Source organism: Leiobunum rupestre, chromosome 4, assembly GCF_980474605.1.
Source record: "Leiobunum rupestre chromosome 4, qqLeiRupe1.1.hap1, whole genome shotgun sequence".
Taxonomy (NCBI): Eukaryota; Metazoa; Arthropoda; class Arachnida; order Opiliones; family Sclerosomatidae; genus Leiobunum; species Leiobunum rupestre.
Window position 1 is genome coordinate 26,419,978 of NC_143387.1, and position 22,072 is coordinate 26,442,049.

General features: G+C 37.6%; 1 protein-coding gene across 5 annotated transcripts in view; it reads right to left on the reverse strand.

Moving 5' to 3' along the window:
* Positions 1–2,184: 2,184 nt before the first annotated feature.
* Positions 2,185–22,072, reverse strand: part of LOC149947307 (uncharacterized) — a 100,272-nt gene continuing 80,384 nt past the window's right edge. For 2 of the 5 annotated variants that reach the window (XM_090171551.1, XM_090171548.1), the window contains 14 exons: positions 13,063–13,383; positions 12,727–12,992; positions 12,294–12,409; positions 12,012–12,217; positions 11,894–11,939; positions 11,655–11,813; positions 10,846–10,982; positions 9,269–9,621; positions 8,997–9,199; positions 7,833–7,903; positions 7,665–7,773; positions 6,811–6,885; positions 5,194–5,264; positions 4,674–5,051 (listed from right to left, as the gene is read on the reverse strand). In XM_090171551.1, coding sequence (XP_090027677.1) covers positions 4,976–5,051; positions 5,194–5,264; positions 6,811–6,885; positions 7,665–7,773; positions 7,833–7,903; positions 8,997–9,199; positions 9,269–9,621; positions 10,846–10,982; positions 11,655–11,813; positions 11,894–11,939; positions 12,012–12,217; positions 12,294–12,409; positions 12,727–12,992; positions 13,063–13,383 — 2,209 coding nt within the window. In that variant the 3' untranslated portion in view covers positions 4,674–4,975. The other 3 variants (XM_090171552.1, XM_090171549.1, XM_090171550.1) reach the window with 3 other exon arrangements.

The following is a 22,072-nucleotide window of genomic DNA, read 5'->3' on the forward strand; positions in this document are numbered from 1 at the left end:
CAGTTGAAATCTTCAAAAGGCTCAAATTTTCATTTTAAAACCATATAGAGCTTATGTGTTTAAATTTCAGTCTTTTCCAGCCAATTTACATAGTTGTAAAAAGTTCGGAAAAGCTACACTTCATTAAAAATTCAAAACCGTTCTCCGGACCCCTTTTCGTTTCTCTTTGCCCCCTCCAACTTCTAGAACGTTCCTACGCCCCTGATCAAAACCTGGTACGGATCGTACTCGATCAAGTTGAAACATTCATGCTACTCGAGCCAACAGCAGTAGCGGCGCTAAGGGTGGGCTGAAGTGGGCTTTAGCCCCCTTGCATTTCTGAGAGGGGCCACATATTTATATTAAAAGGGCCACATATTTCAATTTATGAATTTTCTTTATCTCTAGAAATTTGTTTTATTGCCAAGAAAAGTTTTTCTGAAAAAAAAACTTTCAAAATCAATTTGTTTACTCAATAAGACCATAAACAGATAGATTCGGGAGGAATGGAGCGGAAATTGAGAGAAAGTTGAATGGACAATAGAAAGAAAAGATAGGGAATTTAGGGAAATACCCCGGGCGTGCACGTGTCCCCTCTAGGTCGGATACAAGGTCCAGTAAACGCGACGAGAGCCGCACCAAGAAAACGACCTCGCTCTTCTCGCTTCCTGAAAAATTTATAAGGGGTCACTAAATTTGTAAAATGGAGTGTAGCTACACTCCATGGTTGTAAGGGCCACCAAATTCTTAGGGTCCACAAAATAATTAGCCCACCTGTGAAAAAACCTTAGCGCCGCTACTGGCCAACAGCACCCTACACTCACTATTACCGTTAACATCTATAAGTAATTATGGAAAGGGGAAACCGAAAAACTCGGGTAAAACCAGTGGGAAGAGAACTTGCAAACGGAACGCAGGATTAGTAGTTTTCACCCAGTGCCACAAGCTGGTATCGAACCCGGCTCCTCTTGCTGCGAGGCGAAAGCGCTAACCATTCCGCCACCCCACTACTCTACCCTACTGTTCGACATGATGTTCGAACAGAGTATGCATTGTAGAATAGAGTTTTGTATTCTTACGTCAGTAGATAGGATATTAGCGAACTTAAAATCGAGCTATAAGCGAGTCGAGCGCGACTCAAGAACTTCCTGGCGAGCTAAATGGTCGGGTTAATTGAGACTTAGATGCGCTGAGCCCTAACATAACCGAGCCATACACCTTTTATGACACTAGAGTATCCAACGAAGATTATGGTGACCCTGATGATTATCATAGAAACAGGTGTGGTTTACTAATAAAAAAAATGTGGTTTACTGACGTGATACGCTAAGCCTGAGGTCGATTCCACATTAAGCCTCGTCTCGAATAGAATTTCACTTACCTCATTAGCTCTTTTTTAACCATCTAAATAGTTGAATTTCTGAGGAGCTAGAACAATTTCGTGAAGAACATTATAGATTATCCCTGAATTTCAATGTGATCACGAATTTGGCTTTCTTAATTCCATTAACTGGATTTAAATTTGTCTCTGGCGGTTTCCAGCCAATGAATTTGGTAATTCGAAATATTCGAGTTGGTTCAAATCCCGCCCATTTTTCCAAGTTCATTGATTTGCAGGCTGTCAATTCAATTTAATTAGCCAATGCCGATCGGCTTTTTATAAAGGGAGTATGAACTTCAATGCTTATATGGTGGATCCACATATTTCAGACTTCTGCCACTATGTTTAACAGAAGCTAGGGATGATTGGCGCTAGTTACGTTAAAAACACGTCGTATCGCCTGTTAGTAGACGATTTTTTTATTCAATTCATACTCCCTTTAACAATCAATTCGTAAATTTAAACGCCTTAGAACTGAAAACAGACAGTTTATGAATGTTAAAAAACGTCTAGACGTTTGAACAAATGAGTGAATGGACGAGTTAACTGTTGCTTTTACTTTGAACGTCACTTTCAAGAAGCCTATTTTATTTTTCTAAAAGTCACCGCTGACGGCTCTTTTATACATTTTACAATTATTTACGTTGAACAATTTGCAATAATGGACAAACATGAAAGCCAAACGCAATATGTTTTTGTTTGACGAATAGCAGCAGCTCGCTTTTCTATTCTTTCATCGCAAATTTATTTACAAATAACAAAGTGATTGATCCTCCGTTTCTTCAACGAATCGTTCAAGCGCGTCTTGACGAGCGCGGAGAATCTTTTCTTAAATGGATAGAAAAAGACGTGAATTCTGCTACGGCGGCTAAACATTTTGGGGGTTTTAAAGGGACGTAGTTTTTATTGAAAGGGAATAACAATGATCGTGTCACGGTGAAGTTTTCGTTCGCGAACTAAGTAGTAAATGCGAAATACAAAATAAGTGTGGCAGTTTCCTTTTGTTTTACTTTGTTAACCAGTGCGAATCTGGAGTTGAGATATATATTTTTTTGACAATTGGTTTTCACTCTTTGTTGAAATTGATTTTACAATCATTCAAATGTACAACACCTCCACTGAACTACTTGGAATGAGGATTTTATTACAATTAGAATCAATACGGATTTTTGAAAAATTATAACTCTTTAAAAAGGTTATAATCACCCGTTAAACGTATTGACCTTTCATTTCAAAATTATCAGCGTATGGTAGAGTTAAACGTACTACCTTTACTGATATATTTCGTTTAATTTAGATTACTCTATATTTTAGGATATTTGGTCGGTCATTTCCGACTGCGAAAAAACCCGCGCATTTTTTCAACTTCGAAATTTTCGAATAGATTTGGCGCCCCCTGACGTTAAAAATGGTCTAACACGCGCCGCTACGTTTCTACCCAGAGTCGCTCGCGCGGTGATCAAACCTATTTGCGAGAACAATGACGTAAACGATAGGCCGCGGCGCTAACCTCTGTGGCGGCGAGAAATTGAAATAAAACCTACCAGCGCGTTTGAAGATCGTTAACGGAATTGTATAAATGAGGCAATACGTTTAAACGCGGTGATTACTTAATAGTATTAGGTCTAAACACTAATTATTTCCACAATTATTACTTCATTCAACATTTACATTTAATACATTAGTGAAAAATATGCCGTTATTTATAACCAGAGTGGTTTTATTTTTACCCAGTTATCTCGAAGCGTGTTTTATATTTATTACAAGTATAGTTTTTGTTTAATACACCTAATTAGATTCAAGTTATTAGGTTCCATTTGCATTTCGTCAATTCATTTTTTCCCAACGTAATGAGACACACGCTTACGCGTCAACTGGTCAAATACTTTTCATTCAACAAGTGCTGGCTTTTTTTTTAAAAACAATACTATTGGGCTATTAGCAACGAATATACACTTCAAAAGTGTTTCTGTGCCGTTGAAGTTTTATCACTATTTTTTTTTATTTTAAAATTTTGGGAACGTATTTTTATTTTTAAAAATTTGCGGAAACGTGATAGGCCCTCTAGTATTAGTATATATATTAACAATTGATATTCTAAAAGGTAAAAGAACTAACTCTTCCATTTATGTAAAATAATATACAAAAGTAAACTTTAAAATAGCTGCGAGCTTTAGTAATCATTCGTGGCAAATATCTTCTCAATTTCTTACATTGATTCATCGAAAATAGCTCGAACATCTACGACACAATTTCTTTTTTTTTATGAGAAACGAAATATTTTTGGAAAAATAGAAAAAATGGACAATTATAGATTTTTTAAATTTTTTTTAACTCTTAAATTAGAGTTTTTTTTCTGAATATAAAAAACCCCATTTAATTGTTTTCAGTTATTTAAATCTATGGACGTTGACATCTGCATTTGTTTCTCTGCTAACACACTTTTGACTAAATATTTAAGGTGATATCTTTTTCTTAGTAATTTAACACTTTTTTTTTCAATTTTAGAAAATGATTTTTTTATAATCATATGGTCCACTTAATTATGAGATGCTGTTATATAGTTTTAATCACGTTTTTTTAGAATTAAATTTCAGTCACAAAAACACGTAATAATTATAATGGTACAACATTTGTATTTTTTATATATAATATTTTATATATATATAGCATTTTTTTATAATTATTTTTAGTATTTATAAATTTCAGTTGAGAAACGAAAATTTATCAGCCCTTAACCTTGCGTCGTTTGAAGGACTGGCGAAGTGTGGCGATAGCGCCCATAATAGTACAACAAAGAGTTTTAATTCAAAAGGTAAGTCCCATTATAATAAAATATCAGCAAACTCCAAGAAACAGACAATTGTAGTATAAATTGCCAAATATTTGGAAACAGGTAGTAGCGATTCGCCAGTCCCTTTCCAATCTCCAATTAAAATTAAGCATACGCCCATTCAAGTCACGCCTACGTTTCATTACCGTTTACAAAGTTTTCAGATCTTTATAATCCTGACTAAAATATTATTATAATTTAAACGATTTCTTTTCAACAATATATTAGCGGGTACTGCAAAACTCGTGAGATAAAAACGTGTAAAATATTACCACTATTCGTTACATTGCTTAAGCCTAAACAAAAAATGATTTCAGTTCTTTCGAGTTCCCGCCATTAAACGTCTTTATCCACATGTTTTGCGATACGTGACCTCTCAAATAGTTCAAAATTAAAGTCCAGGAATTGTCATAATTAAAAAACCCTCAAATGACCAGGAAGTTCATAATTTCAGTAATTAATTATACCCTGTATTTGATAATAAAAAATTCTCCTCATTTTTAAAATCAAGTTTCTCAACTGATAATTTCTCACACAGCAAAAAAAAAAAAAATTTATATATTCGCATTTTCTAAATAAAAAGTTGTATTTTTTTACAAGTGATAATATACATATATATTTTGAACTAGATTTCAATTATACGTAGTCTATTTTTCTCTTAAATAACAAAAATGACTAAGAAAATTTGTAATTACCTGTAGTGAAAAATATTTTCTAGACATATTAAAATTTTTAAATTAATGGACGCTTTTTTTTTATATATTTTTGTTTCGGTAACATAGTTATATGTTTTCTCTAGTACGGTGCTGTTTTTGTTTGGTGGAACATGGGTGTATTGAGTAACAAAATTTTTTCGTCCTAATGAAATTTATATAGTTAAGTTTCATTTGTTAGTTTCGGTAAAATAGGGGTTTTTTGCTTGTATTTCTTCTCGACAACTCTTGGGGGAAATTATGACAGAAAAACAATTGATACAATATAAAAAATGGTTTTGTCTCACGTTTCGACACTCTTATTGGTGAGGCGAGTCGTCAGATTTCCCAAAACATTCCTAATAGTGCTTGTCAGACCCTACAAAGAAATAACGCAAGCGGAACAAAATTAACGCTGGCTCAAATTGCGCTCTAACTACTAAAATAAGATGGTCAGTGAGTTTTAAGTTCTTAAGCAAAATCACGCATTAATGCTATGTTGCCCAACTTGTCTTACAACCTTTGTTCCACAACTAACTTATTGAATTGTTTAAAAATGGTTTGTATTTACATATTACGCAATTTGGGAGGACAAGTTGGCCGATGACAAATCGCGCAATACGAACTTAGCATGAGGGTGAGGGAGAATGTGTTTTTGAGTTGTCTTAATTTCCTCGAAATGTCGGAAAACAAATGTCATCGGGAAGGGGAGTAGCGAGATTTTCCGAATTAGAGATTAGTCTGTACATTTACGCTCATATCCCCACAAATATTATGCAAAAAGGCGGAAGAGCCGCGATTATCGTGGGCAGTAGTACGCGAGGCACTACCTAACGCTTAGCGACTTTTACTGCCCTTAATTCAGGTAGACGGGTTATAATGCTTCGGAGGATGGTGGCAAGCCCTTCGTGGCAACAGCTCCGTTAATCTCAACATGTTTGTATGAAAAGGGAAACCAGTGGGGAGAGAACTTGCAAACTAAACGCGGAAGGAATTGCAACGAATTTTCACCCAGTGCCACAAGCGAGGTGCATAGCGCTAACCACTCTACAACCAAACGTTTTTAGATATTACAGCCTTATGTTCTAATTTATGAAGCCTTTGGAACAGATTTGGTTTAGACCTTGAACAATCAGGGTTGGAAAAAAAAGTTTATTTTATAAAACCCAAAAAACATTTTTTTTGTTTAAATCAGGTTTTTTAAACACTGCTTTATTTTACTTTTAATCTATTTTTCGCTTTTGTTTAAACGTATAACCAGTCAACTAAAAATTAATATGACCAGAACAAAGTTTTCGTTTTAGTTTCGTTTTTCAAAAGTCTCACCAGAACGAAGTTTTAGTTTTAGTTTCATTTTTGATTTTGTATAAATGCAGGGTGACCAGGAAAATGCCTCGAAAATTTTATAGGAAAAATAGGAAATATTCAAGCGAATTAATGGAAAATATAGGAAAAACCATAACCAAAGGGTACACACCGATGTAATGTTTTCTTGTTACATACGACATGAGAAAACCTAAGGGCTGAATAGGAAGGTATTCAAAATATAGCAAATGTGGTCATTTTGTAAATGTTTTAGAAATGTAATCATTTCGGTAAGAAAATGTGGAAATTTTGAATAATTTCTAGTTAATTAAAAAAAAAACCAATTTTTAAAATAACCATGGTTTAAACCAGCCAACCTTGTGAACAGTAGGCAATGTCTTAGCGTAACGCTTTTTCTACATACACGTTTTTTTAATAAGCGGCCGGTTCGCGGTACTGCTCAAAAACGAAACTTTGACAAAATGAGAACCGCCATGACCCCGCGTTTTTTTAAAACGAATAATTATTTCGTAAAATTATCGAAGAACACGATTTTGATATAATTTTATGGTTGCTGCAGTGAAATACGAAAAATAGGAGGAAATGAAATTGGAACCTACTTTATTTTGTTGGGCTTCTGTTTTCCTCCTTTCTTGTATTAATCTGTGAGCGTCCAAACATTTTTGATACCTTAACTGTGGGAGCAAAGAAACGTCTTAAAACACGACAACCGGGAAAATATCAGGACGATTCACACTAGCAAAACCTTGTTGGTCAACACTGGTCGCAAACCAAGTTGCTCCGTCTTTCCACAACTTATTGGTTTTAAATAACGATCGGTTGTTCCGACCGAGGCTTAACTCCGTATATTTAAATCGGTTATGATTACCAGGGTTGCCACATGTCAGGGAAAACACGGAAATCAGGGAAAAGTCAGGGAATTAAAAAATTGCCCTAAAAAGTCAGGGAAATGTCAGGGAATTAGATTTTCTCTTGACACTTTTTGAAAGTTAATTTTACTCTAGATCTATGACAAATTCTTTTATTATCCTTTATTTCCTTGAAAGTTTGGCTAATATTTACAACACTGCAATAACCATTTTACTGAAATATAAGTCCATTTGAATTTATTATTTCTGATAAAAGTTAAATATAAAATAAATATTTTGACCTTAAAAAGTCAGGGAAAATCTCTTAAAATGGTCAGGGAAAACAGGGAATAGTCAGGGAATTTTAATCTGAAAATTTGGTGGCAACCCTGATTACGCAAAACCAAATGATAATATTAATATAAAAATACCTTTATTAATGTAAATTGAGATATTTTAAGAATTTTCTTCACCGGTTAAAGCCCAAAATTTCGGAAACTTTACGTGGCGCGTGTGAACGAAAATGCAACTTGCGTTCACCAAAAATGTTGGGCAAATACGGTGGCTCGTGTGAATAGGCTTTTGAAAGTGGAATGGGCGCTTACTTTGCAAGCTGCCTCAATGGTTTTACAAAGAGCTCCCGACGAAGGCTCACACGTGAAAACATGCGCTAAGTATTGGTCTTGCGCCGTATGAACTATGAAGGCGCACGTTCTGTGAACAATGAATATTACGAACGGGAACCAATCATTTCGGAGTAAACGAACACTTACTTTACATTACGTCCTATGCCAAGAAAAGATAAAAATCTGACTCTACATTCGGCTATAACTTTACTCTCCTCCTATCGTGGAAAGACAATTAAACATTGAAGTTATTAAAAAGGTGACGAATCGGGACTATACTAGGTAGGGATGCACCGATATGGGTATAGCCATAAGTAACATAATAACAATAAGTATGACACTTCCTATTGCTTAAATGCTAATTTTCTAACCGAACCTTTTTACGGCACTAATACTATCTTCAAGCCGTGACTTGGACTCGCGACTTACCGTTTTGGATGACCACTTTTTGATAAAAATTTAAGCCTAATATCGGAGAGCACGTTCTGGAGTCGCCAGGGGCTTTGGCTTTGTTTTGAAACCCGCGTACGAATCACGCGTGATAAAAAAACATGAGCTGGTGGCGCCGAGAAAACCTTTTTTAATTTTTATCATTTTAGCCTAATATTCCGCCCATCTATCGGAAACTAGATATTTCGACTTAGCGGAAGTCTCGCGTATTTTAGACACTAGAGGGCTCTGTGCTGAGAAAACATCTTGATTACGCAATAACTATGAAAATCAGTTTGGTTGTAAATATCGTTAATTGTCATACTTATTGTTATTAGATTACTTATGGTATAGCTGATATATCGGCTATTCGTGGCCGATATTAACAAAGTTATCTATCATAACAGTAATGTATATGCACTGTCAAGACCATTTTATTCTAATTTTTCATTACAAAAAGTTTGCAAGAGCATATCCGAATATGTTTCTTTTCATTTTACTTGATACCTATTTTCTATCACAAATCGAATATCATGGTTTTTTAGTAGTTTACACTCGTAACCACATGTCTAAAAAAAGGTATGATGTAGCTTCTTAAGTCTGGCGTACGTGGCGCGGTCAATCAAATAAAAAATTATCATTAGTTAGTTTATCAAGAATTTTATTATTTTTAAAAGATATTTCCGGAAAATATTTTTTCTAATACCGATATCGGCCAATATCGGCTTCGTTTAAACCGATATTAGAAAAATAGGCCGATATATCAGTGCACCGCTAATCGTCAGATTATATCTAAATTGGGTACTCCCGGTAAACAATTAATTATTACAAAGTGGATTTAATTTAAAATGCTAAAACCATTTTGAATAATTATTAACTTACGCCTGGTTCGATAATCGATACTGTAGATGGAGCCACAGCAACGTGAACGAACTTGTATTCGGACTTTGGTAGAGAAGCGGACAATCGGTCAATGGCCATATTGAGTGTATCCATCCCCGTGGATTTGTCCACGCTAGTGGATCCGAGATAGTAGGCTTTGAGCAGTTTTTTCGGCTCTTCCATCGGAGTCGGAAACGATTTACCTGGAAACGGAGAGACGTTTCATTGGCGGGCGGGTCTCGCTAATTGGATTTGGAAGGCTGGCAACTCACCGCTGTAGCTACTCTTGCCGCTGCCGCTTTGGCGTCTCTGCTCGGTTGGGAGGTTACTGGGGCGCGTGGCGTTGGCTCCGGCTGCCCGGCAGACGTGAGGTTGGGCCAGTAGAGCTTCCCTCCTGCTGGCGGGCACGGGGCCCGTCAGACTCCCGCGGACGGGGCCGCCGGTGCCCCCGGTGCCCCCGGGCATCACTTGCTTGGCTAAGTTCTGCTGCAGACTGCGTTCGATCATGATCTTCTTGCAAATGTCCCTCAAGGTGTTGGCTATGATCCGAGCCGGATTATCACACCGGAAGACGTGGCACATGTGTTTCCGGCTTAAGCGATCTCGAGCCACGTACGCGAAGTCCCTGAGTTTTTCGAGACGATTTTGGTTTTTCGAAGGAAGAAACACCGGGAGGTTCGAAAAAGATGGAAATTGAACATGGGAAACGACAAAAATGAAATTCTGTTAGTGGTTATTGAGGAGGTTCGGGCGTCTCTCCCGAGTGTGGACAGAATGAAGCTCGGAGCGTGCTCGACTCATGCGCTTTTGTTCCAAAAAAATGTCACAACAAAAAACGTGCCTTCTTTTAAACTTTATTCCGTACGATTATAAACACTGAAGTTATTATTTGCTATTGACAATAAGCGCTCAAATTATACCAACTAGCTAGCGTTGAGATTGTAATCAAAGAAATTTAGTTTCGAGCTAACGTCTTCAAGATTTGGGGAGAGTACGCTAAATCCAGAAGGAAGAGGAGATACAAATATATTATGGTTTATCTCTTTGACCATGGTTTAAAAGAAGTCATGATGACCACGGGGCACGACCTTGGAAAATCGCGTACCCTTAAACCACTTATGTTTCCTCAAACCTTTTGGGTTAAGCCTTATTTCGTCTCCTTTTCGTTCTTTCGATCCAATTTTGGGTGACCAATGGCCTTACTGGTGCGTGTTCAAACTGCACTGGAGTAGGTTTAAGTGCAATCAGATTTGAAATGTTTTGGTTATTGGTAAACGACATAAGATCCATGATCATTCCTACCAAACGAGGCCTAAGATCTCAACACGCGTCCTAGATTCTACTAGCTAAAAGCCCAAATGATCTCGTAACTAATTCAAATACGCGTCATATCATTTCGCCCACCTCGAAGAGCTTTCAGCCTTTCGTTAATTTACGAAATAAAATACGCAAAGCCAAAATGAGAAATGTTAGGAAAAACAACGTAAAAAGAAGTCTAAACACGTCGAAATATCGCACATGCGCCATTTAGCATGCCAATTTTCGAGAGCTCAAACGTTAAGAGAGAGATAGAGAACAAATATCATGTGACAAAAAGGCAAATTTTACCTTTCCCTAAGAGACGCATTTATTAAAAATTTCGTCAAATTTTGAAAAAGAGAAAAATAGAAAAAAGAAAGAACATCCTTTCAGTATTTGTCCAAGGGATTTTTAATTGGTTAAAAATGTTAATGAGTTTTAATTATCTAAAGACAACAAGAATCTACTTCGAAAGGTCCTATGTATATCATCATCAATGTGAAGCCAGAGATTAGAGGGGATTCCGTAGGAGTATGAGGTGGTAACGTACCTTCCATTGTCCCTGCCAACACCCCAGACCCTAATGGTATGAATGGGTTGAGTGTTGAGCACCGTGAAATCTTGGGGGTCGATTAACCTCAAACTATAATCGTCTAGATCCATGAACAAATCCTTGCCCTGGAAGTACTTTTCAAGTTAGCCATTAGCACTTGGTATACTTCGAAAACTTCGTGGACGAGTTTGAAGCCATAAAAGCGAATGTTACCCAACGTTTAATTTGAAATACGCACAAAGCCGACGGAAGTTGACAGTAGCTACTGTCTCCAGCCCTCGACGGCAAGTGCGTATGGGAAATTGACAGTTTAAAGCATCGTACCTCTGTGCTCGAGTGTGCACGAGGCATTTATTGACGTTGGCACTAACCCGTTTAAAAGACTTGTTCGTGTTTACTGTTTAAACGAGGAATATCTATCTATATAACTATCTCAATTCCTTGTTCCGCACGCCCGAATTATTTTACAATTATGGTAATAAGTTGCTGAACGAATTAGTTCTTAGTACTACACTATTGATTGTAGCGTGAATTTTGTTCCTGAGAAGGTCGCGATCAATTTGAGACCTAAGAAAAATTCGTGTTAAATTAAAAATCTACCCGCCTAAGGTCGTGCAAGGTTTATAAAAATACAGGATAAATAACCATCACTGGCCGTTCGCGAACCTAATAAAATACACTGAAAACGTTTTGTATATTTGTCTTCGATTATGCTCAGCTGGTTAATCCATTATGTTAAATGAAAAAAACCATACGTGGTAACATTCCCTTCCAAAGGTCCAAAGACGTGGAGTATTTGCACTTACATCTCCCCACCGACCGACGACGTCCAAGATATCATTCCTGCCCAGCGACAGATCGACGATGCATTTGTTGACCGCTCTGCTCGACCGTTCCGGCGTTAAATCTTCCTCGGCGATCTCGACCCAACCCAGTGAGCGAACCGCGAATCTGATTGGCTTCTGCTACGAACAAATCGAAAAAGAACACGCGTCTAAGTAGGCAATTTAGCTTTGAAAAAGATGGCGTTTTAAAACGCACGTACTTTGTCGGCCGTTAAGCTGCACATTCCTTGAGGGTAACTCCTCCTCCTATTTGGAGACGTAAAAATACTTTTTTAAATACCGAACGTGACAAAAAGTGTCGAATGGTAGGCGACTCACTTGAGTTGCATTTCTTCCTTCTGCCTACAATGGTCGCCGAGAGAGCGGAATTGCACTTCGCCGTGGGCCTGTTTGGGCAACGACGGGTTGGTAGCTGAAGTTGGTAACGAAGTTAGCTTTCCTGAGTTTGTAGAAGACGAAGACGAAACGGACGATGATTTAGATGATGAACTACTGGTGGTGGCGAAATTGGTGAAATTGCATATCTACGTATCGTATCGGTATTTGTTAATGGTATCCGCGAGTGAGATGTCTCGGTGAATTGATTGTTAAAGAACTCACCACATCAAGGTCTCTGGAGAGCCTTTTGGACTGTAACTTGTGACTAGGACAGACTGCGGGGGGCTCCCTCTGAATGGTTCCGCTGCTTATATGCCAATAATATGGACCATCGTCATCTAACCAATAATAAAAGGGACAATCAAGTTTAGACGTTGCGAAACCTTAACCCACGGAGTGACTTAGAGGCGCTCCATTCTTGAAGGAAGGAAACTTTGGCCGTGGACGCCTATTGGATTCACCGAACAATTTGTTCCGTCCATAAACATAGTTTCTTACTCCGCTCAAATGAAGATGATTTTGCCAATTAGGAGGACTGTAGGCCCAACTTATTTTAGTTGCCAAAAAGTATCAGGGAACGAGTCGCGGTAGTTTACCTAATCCGGCGGCGGCCCGGCTCGACTCGTCTAATTAATAAAGTCTCTATTTTTGGTACCTTCGTGTCTTTCCCATCCGGGAGGTAGTAATTCTTCCTCTTGCGTATCTTCTTCGGCCTTAATTAAATCGCTCATCTCGACGCTTTCTTTGTGGGCCCCGGCCTCGGTTGGGCTGCCGCCCCGGCTGCAATTGGTTCGCGACGAGTCGTGAGATGCCCCGTCGGCCGATTTGCGGATTCGTCGCTTGACCGGGACGGCGTAGAGTTCATTGGTCAGTTCCCCGTGAATGTGAGGAATGTTCGAGTCTTCTTCGCCGCTCTGGCCACTACCAAGAACGACAATTGGAAGTTCAAATAACGGTATATACCTAGAGCGAATAATCGCGCGTGTCGTACCTTTCGCGCGACTTGGGCGAGCCTTTCTCTAGCTTGTAGTTGGGGTCATCTTCCGTCTCCATGACGGAGGAATCGCTCTCTTTGTCCGCCGTCGTCAGCGGAGCGGTGGTAGAGGCCTCCCTGTTGCTAGCTGCCCGTTCCAGGCTGGAGTAGTAGTCCAAAAGACTGTGGCTCTTCCGGGGCGACTCATCGGCGCTGTCCTTCTTGCGTCCGCTTCTGCTCTGGACTCTGGCCCGGTTGTTGTCCACGCCGCGGTTGTTGTTGCGCTCCTCCAAACTCGAACGCCGACGCCCGCTTTCGTTCTGAGTCGTTTCATTGCCCCTGAAAACGAAAAATCAAAAACATTCGTCAAATATCGTCTTTAGTCGTTGTAAGTTTAATTCACCACTTTTCAAATAATTTACATTAAAGAGTTTGCGTTATATCATAAGCCTATCGTAACCTCTTCCGCTGGCTGTTTCTTATTTCGGCAAAGGCCTAACAAAACGTTAAAACACTTTTAAAATTTAAAAGGTTAATTACTTAATCTGGATATGAAATTCACTCTCGCCACGTTTTTAAAGGTAATTATAGTAATTATTTTTAATTTTGTGACTACTTAGTTCTACCAAGAATGTATTTATTTCTACTCAGGGAGAATGAATATGTCGAGACTATTGACGGACACGTTGAGGCCCTAACGCCATCACGCTAAGGGGGGGAAAGGAGGCGGTCATATTTTTTGCGTCCTCGCAGCAGCGTTAATCGCGTCGAAAAACGTAATTTTTAAGAACCAATGAGATTGCAGTATTATTTGATTTTATTAAAGCGGAGGAGCATACCGGGGGCCCCAACGGGTGGAATTGGAGAAACGCTAAAAATAATCTCGACATATTCATTCTCCCTGAATATAAATAAATACGTTCTTGGTTCTACCTAGTAGCAACAAACACTAGGAGAACGCAGTGTTGTGTACAAATTTCATTGGACGAGCCTAGTCGCTGAACGTTTTACGAGCAGGGGGGAAGACAATTTCCGAATTTTCCCCTTCCGACGGCAGCGGGCGCTAAAGCGTCTAACCAATGAAAACTGTACGCAAGAAAATCCACGACATTTGACGAGTGGCGTTCTCCTTGTGTGGGGGCTTTGTTTGTTCTACCAACTAAGAAAATACATCTAGTATTCTATTTGGATTTTTTCAAATGAAGATGGATTTTCAATCCTATCACGGCCCGTTTGATTACTAATCGAATGGACAGTGTCAACATAAGGTCATAATCCAGACCTTATCAGGGCCTTAAGATAATGTAGTATTTCGATTACTTTCACTTCGTAGCTTTGACCATATCGGCCATTTTGGGCTGGTCTATTTGTATGGGAGAAACGATGGGTGACGTCACGTAGTAAAAGTACTCTGTAATGTTGTAATTATGACGTCATTTTAAGTCGTTGTTTCTAGTCTAGAGTTCTATTTGTCAATAATAATGAGCAGATTTAAGAATAGACGCTTCAATAAAACCTCTTCAAGGAAATCGCCAAGAAGTAATATTTCCGAGAGCCAGGACCTGCAAGTTACCGTTTGTATGGTGCTTGTGGAAATAATTAAAATTTTCACTTGTACGGTATGCGACCAGTGTTTCCTTTTAGCCCGGTAGCTTTTTTTTTGACATATTAAGGCTTAGCAAAAACACGACGGTTGTTTACAGGTGAGAAATTTCCATTATTTCAACAAGAACCAACCAAATAAATAGTAACTTGTATAGGTTCTGGCCAGGGTTGGCAAAAACAGGTTTTTGCCGGGACATTTGGGAAAAACTGGGAAAAACCGGAAAAAAAGTGGAAAAATATCTTTTCATGCTAAATTAATCATTGATATATCTATTAAGTGACTAATTTGGTCATTGCAAATAGGAGATATGAAAAAAAATAGAATAGGAGAATATACTGCTTCTATTATTTATTTTTTATTGAATTTTGCCACTAGAGGTGGAAAAAACCATGGAAGTACGATTTTCCATACTGTTTTTAACAGGAAAACAATAGGTGGTCTAGTTTTTCCACCCGGTTTTTCCACCCTTGGCAAAATTGTGTCTACCCTGGTCCTGGCTCTTGGATATGTTACTTCTTGGCGATTTCCTCGAAGATGTTTTATTGAAGCGCCTATTGTTTCAGATATTGTTTCGGTTTGTATTGAAATATTTGAATCAGTTGCAACAGAAAACGAAATTGTACTTCGAGGCGAAATGAACCATTCTTCCGGGTGTCTGAACTTTGTAATTGAAATAGCAGACGACATCTTTCTTAAATATGTAAGGTAATTGCTTCACGATTTTTAGAACTTAACTTTCCAAAAGTTAGTGTTTGTATATTTTCCTGGAATACGAATAACAATCATCGTGGCCCCAGGCACGCATCCCGACCACGAGATGGCCGAGGTCATCGACGGTTAGGTCCATTTGAGAGATACGTTTTACATTTAAAACGATCCGCGCGAATATTAATGAGCGCGTTATTTTTGGTACTCTTACAAAATAGGTCGACCTATCGAGTGACCTCCATTGTTCCGACAGACAAAAAAGGGGAGAGCCGAAAGAGCCATTACATTAATGATGAGAGAGAGAGAGAAATGGACGGACCATGCGGAATATTTGACCCGAATCGCACCCCCAAATTTATACGAAAAAGTTTGTCCGCGTAATGAACTGCAGGGACAGAAACCTTTCTTCAGTGACGAGCGACTACCGAACGGAAACAATTTTGACCTATAATAGTATCGGGGAAAGGTAAAACGTAGAGGTTCCGCGGTTGCGGTTGAAAAACGATGAAATCCAAACGGCAAACCACGGAATTGGGCAGATAGTCGCCTTTTAAATTCCATTAAAAAAATCCAAAAGGTAACGAGACCTCATTAAATTAATTGCTTGACTAATTTGAGTTTGCGAGTTGGTAGCGGCGAGTTAAAAATAACATTTGCCACTATGCTAATTAGGAAAGTAATTAACGATTCTAGGTATTCGCGAAAGGTTGTCAGTAGTCAGACCGGACCTCTATTTCGGTTGAGTCGATTCGATTGGGTACAGCCAAAATTTTAAATTCCTTTTTTTTTTGAATTTATAGGATTATACAGGACGAAAAATTGTATTATATAGGATAATATTGGACTAACAAATCCCAAATATAGGACAATAACGCTTCGCAAAACTAAGAAATTAACAATTTATTTTTAAGTAATTTTTCGAACAATATTTTTGTTTATTTGTTATTTCTCACTAGAAGCGGCAAAATTAAATTCACTACGACAGCACTCGGCTACCAAAGCAGACGTAGATCTAGTTTTCGCTCGTGATAACGCCGACAAATAAATATTTCGGAAGTGTATTCTAACTCAAAGTTATAGTACTTTATATTACATTTCAAGAATTTACAGGATAATATAGGACTTTATCGGACCACTGAGTTGCCTTCCTTGGTTATTTGATTTTATACGATCCAGATATCGCAATAATATTGCAAACCTTTTGAAAATTATCTAAAGATATTTAGGAAATCATTTCCAAAACAGTAATAGTTGAATAAAATAATTGCTTCAGAGAGCTATTCTCAAATCGAGATATTTTTATCAAACTATTGTTTATTATTGTTTATTGCACTTGAAAAAAAAATGAAAATAAAGTAGTACATAAAAATAGTGCACAACAGAACCCCCCCTACATAAGCAGTGCTTGTACTTAGGGGGGTGTTTTTAAATTCTTTAGTCAATTGTGGGTTAAATTATAAATTCAATTAGGTATTACAAAAAAAGAGAAATCAAGAAAATCAATGTTAAATCAGAACAGGTATGAAAACAATATCGAAGTATTTTTTACTAGTGTTTTTAGCTGGATTTTGAATTGATGAAGCGATTTTTCAGTTTTCAATTTTAAAGGCAGCAAATTGAACCATTTTGGTCCAAGATATTGTAAACTTCTTCGGATAATTGTAAAGTTTGCTCTGGGAATTTGTACATTACATTACTTTTACAATTATTATAAACGAAATACACCAATTTTGTACTGATTAACCATTCAAACAATCAAGTTTTGTACCGGTAACAGATTTTGGATGTGGTCGAATTAAACTCAAAAATGTCAAGCTATGAAGAGATTTAAAGTTGGCCTTTGATCAGCTAAAATATTCTAGTACATATTTTTTAGACGATGTGTTATTGGTAAGCTTATTCCTTCCAATTTAAATATCAATTTTGGATCATTGAACATAAATTTGCGGCCAACTCGATATCGTGGTGTTTTCCATAAAATTAGCATTTTCATTTGAATTTAAAACATTACGGACCAAAACCCTTAAATTTAGGACTACGGATTTTCCAAAAGAGGACTTTTATTGCAAAGGCTACGGGATAAGACTTAAAATATCTAAGCATTTTACGCCACGTAAAACAATTACGGAGAGAGGTTAAGAAATAACCGAGCGAAAAATACCGCTTTACATTCGCGAATTCTTTCAAATTGAAGCATTCTACGGAGAATTTCTTCTACGAGTTGAGATTTTTCTCATACCAAAGTCTTTGTTCTCGAATCTCTTTTTTTATTATTTGCAATGCAAAATCGCTCCGTAAAAATCTTTATAGCGAATATAACATTTTCCGAGTTCGATGATAAATATAGCCCGCAAACTTTACCATCCGCTCAGTAATAAACGGACTCTCCGCTAACATTTGATTAAAATTACATTACGTCCCGAGCGTGTTACGTGATATTTCGAACGGTAGAAGCGACGAATACGCTCCGCTTTTGCACGCACTAGCGAGTAAGACGTAAGTTTCTACTTTCTTCGCGGGTATAAACGGGAAGCTTTCTCTACAGCAGCTCCGTTTCTGAGAACTTAGCGTGGACGCTCGGAGCACGCGATAAGAGAATAAATAATTGTCCTTCTCGGTGGCTGGCGGACGGGTGTGTTGGTCGACATAATTTATCGCCTGACTCGCAAACGTCCAAACACACGGCCGCGTTTTGCCCAAGTCGGCGGAAAACTTTCCCGCGGTGGAAACTAAAAGTTGCGTGGCATAAAATAATGTTCTTTTTCCTCGGAGCTAAACGAATGGCGTCAGGCGCCATCTTCCGAGGACCGGAGAAGAGTTGAAGAAAATGCCCTTTACTCGATTTCCGCGGCTGATTCTATAAGGGGGAATTTAGTTTGGCTCCTAACTTTTGTTTGGCCCATTTTAAAGAAGTTGGTTCCGCACTAGACGAGAAATTAGTGGAGTAAAAATGGATCGAAATAACCGAAAAAGAAGCCCGGCAGAAGACCGACAAATAAGCGAGGTTCCCCACAATGGCACACTTTCTAAAAATAATGGCCTAAAACGGCACTTTTTTCAAAACCCAAAACGGAAACACTTTTTTAATAGAAATTTCATTGAGGTTTTTTTAAACGTAAATACTGGGTGTCAGATTTTGTTCTGACATCGCATTTTTCGCAAAATCTATAATAGGCAGTTTTTTTTAATTTTCAGGCTTTACGTATGACGTTTTTGCTTGGTTTTGCGCTTGTTGCAGCCTACTTCCAGGGGCTAATAGGCTACACTTTGAAGCTCTCTGGCGTTCTTTTAAAGGCTCATTCACACTATCCAACTTTAGTCAGCTGACAAGCTGCCCGATTTTTGTCTGACCGACAAGTCCGGTAATGTGAATGCTTCACCTCATAAGATTTTTGTCGGGGAAGCTTCCGACTTTGAATCGGGAAGAGAGGCGATTCTAAGGCAGACTAGCTAGTCAGGTGGCAGCAGCCAATAGAAACCGAGAAAAAGTGACTTCAATGCGATCACATGTGAATTCGGAGTGAGCGGACAACGTTCAATTTAGGTTTTTTTTTATAAACTTTTGACGCATTGATCCTTGTGTGGAGAAAGTTTGATAGTAAAAGAAACCGTAAGTTTTATAACTATTTGTTTCACTTTTTAATTATAACAGAATTAATCTAATTGTTCGTTATTTTTTCACCCTTTGTTTATTTACGATCAAAACAATACCTAATTTTATTCATCAGACTTCATATTTACTCTCACTCAAAACAATAAATTTAACCTGCCACAATATTGGGCCAAAGCCAACATTCCCAAATCAGAAAAACCAGCAGACAGCTTCTACCTAAATTTCCTTTATCTGATTGGTTAATGATATATAAACGACCTCACGCGTCTAACGTTCGAACTAAACTTCCCGACAAAACGCATCCAACACCAAGCTGACGAGTTGGATAGTATGAACGCGAAAGTTGACCGGACTAGTCGGGCTGACTAGTCAGACAAACATAGTCAGCTGACTAAAGTTGGATAGTGTGAATGAGCCTTTACTCATCGTAGGAAATGGAAAAAAGGCATACTTCTCAACGCACCCCCTACAACTCCTTAACTTTGTTGCATCACCTTTTGAAACACCCTGTATACTACAGATTTTGATGAAAATGCGATAAAGGTTTTTAGACATATTTAAAGGTTTCAAACTAGAATAAGTTTTATCTATAAAATAAACTATTTTTTTTAACATATTGTGCCGTTTTAGCCCTTTAGAAAGTATGCCGTTGTTGACTAGAATATTTTGGGTGACCTCCCAAATAAGGGAGAAAAGTTTTCTCCATAACGGGGATGTTTACTGCCGTGATTACGTCATATTTTTCGTCGGTTGTGATTCACACTGGCGGTATTTTCTTTGTTTTTCGCGTATATCTCATTTCCTGACAGCATTGAAGAAGACGGAACGTAAAATGAGAAAATACGAGTGCGAACCGGACTTAAAAAAGAGATTTTAACTCTGGCAAAAATAGTCCCGACTCCGACAACTTCAAAAACCTCCATTACGCGTAATACAATTTCTTGATTTTTTTTAAAAAGTTGGCCGACTGAAAAGAAGTTCGCGCTTATTTTAGAGCCAATCACTTAGAGTGAAAAGGAAACGTCGCGAGGAAACAATGTTAAAGTGGACCTTTGGGGACGATTGTTTTCAAGCCAAGACCAGAATTACGCGAACCGAGGTCGTCACGAAGCATTATGTTTCTCACATTATTATTTTCCATACGCGACTCCCCTTGTAATCTCCGTTTTCAAATTTTGAGCCACTGAAGCTAATGCCACCTAGTGACTTTTCCCCCTTTAAACCCACTGCTCATTTATTGCAGAAAATGAAAGGTCGGGGGTGAAAATACCCAAAATTAATTTTTGCGGAAAGATCTGGGGTGAAAATACCCACTGTTCATTTATTGTGGAACATGAAAGATCTGGGATGAAAATACCCAAAATTAATTTTTGCGCCAAATGGAAGATCTGGGATGAAAATACCCAAAATTAATTTTTGCGGAAAAGGAAAGATCTGGGGTGAAAATACCCACTGTTCATTTATTGTGGAACATGAAAGATCTGGGATGAAAATACCCAAAATTAATTTTTGCGCCAAATGAAAGATCTGGGATGAAAATACCCAAAATTAATTTTTGCGGAAAAGGAAAGATCTGGGGTGAAAATACCCACTGTTCATTTATTGTGGAACATGAAAGATCTGGGATGAAAATACCCAAAATTAATTTTTGCGCCAAATGGAAGATCTGGGATGAAAATACCCAAAATTAATTTTTGCGGAAAAGGAAAGATCTGGGGTGAAAATACCCACTGTTCATTTATTGTGGAACATGAAAGATCTGGGATGAAAATACCCAAAATTAATTTTTGCGCCAAATGAAAGATCTGGGATGAAAATACCCAAAATTAATTTTTGCGGAAAAGGAAAGATCTGGGGTGAAAATACCCACTGTTCATTTATTGTGGAACATGAAAGATCTGGGATGAAAATACCCAAAATTAATTTTTGCGCCAAATGAAAGATCTGGGATGAAAATACCCAAAATTAATTTTTGCGGAAAAGGAAAGATCTGGGGTGAAAATACCCACTGTTCATTTATTGTGGAACATGAAAAATCTGGGATGAAAATACCCAAAATTAATTTTTGCGCCAAATGAAAGATCTGGGATGAAAATACCCAAAATTAATTTTTGCATAAAACGAAAATTCTGTGGTGAAAATACCCGTAATTATTTTATTGCATAAAACGAAAGGTCTGGCGTGAAAATACCCGCCATTAATTTTTGCAGGAAACGAAAGTTCTGGGGTGAAAATACCCAATGTTCATTTATTGTGGTAAATGAAAGATCTGGGATGAAAATACCCGCAATTCATTTATTGCATAAAACGAAAGGTCTGACGTAAAAACACCTGCAATTCAATTATTGCATAAAACGAAAGGTCTGATGCAAAAATACCCGCAATTCAATTATTGCATAAAACGAAAGGTCTGACGCAAAAATACCCGCAATTCATATATTGCATAAAACGAAAGGTTTGGCGTGAAAATACCCAAAATTATAAATAAATATAATTTTATATTTTTAATAATATTTAGCATTAGTATATCTCTAATTAAATGTAATATATAAAATTATAAATCATATTATAATAATAAGTATTATTTATATCAAACATTTTAATATTTAAGTTATTAGCAAATGGTTCCACGAAATGTTTAGTAGGCTGGGACTGAGAAATAAGTAGTAGCTCAAACCACCACACTCAAAGTTATCTTTGTTTGTTCTCAGTTGCTTCAATACGTTCTTTTTCGAAAGAGAGTGTGAAACTATTTATAAAAATCGTCTGCTTATCATTAACGTAAATAGCGTCAACCACCCGTTGCTTTCTGTTAAACCTGGTGGCCGAAATGTGAAACACATTGATCCACAACAAATATGGAAGTTCATACTCCCTTTAAGAATAATTTCCGATCGTACCTACATTTGGCAATAATATTCGATACATTTTTACCAGGGCTGTTATCGAGTATCAATTTTTTTCATCGAGTATCCGAGTCGAGTAATATTGAAGTCGAGTCGAATAATCGAGTACTGGATTAAGGGGAAACTTTCTCTTATTCGAGTCGAGTAACTAAAAAAAACACCTCGAGTAATATTTTTAACGAGTCGGGTTATCGA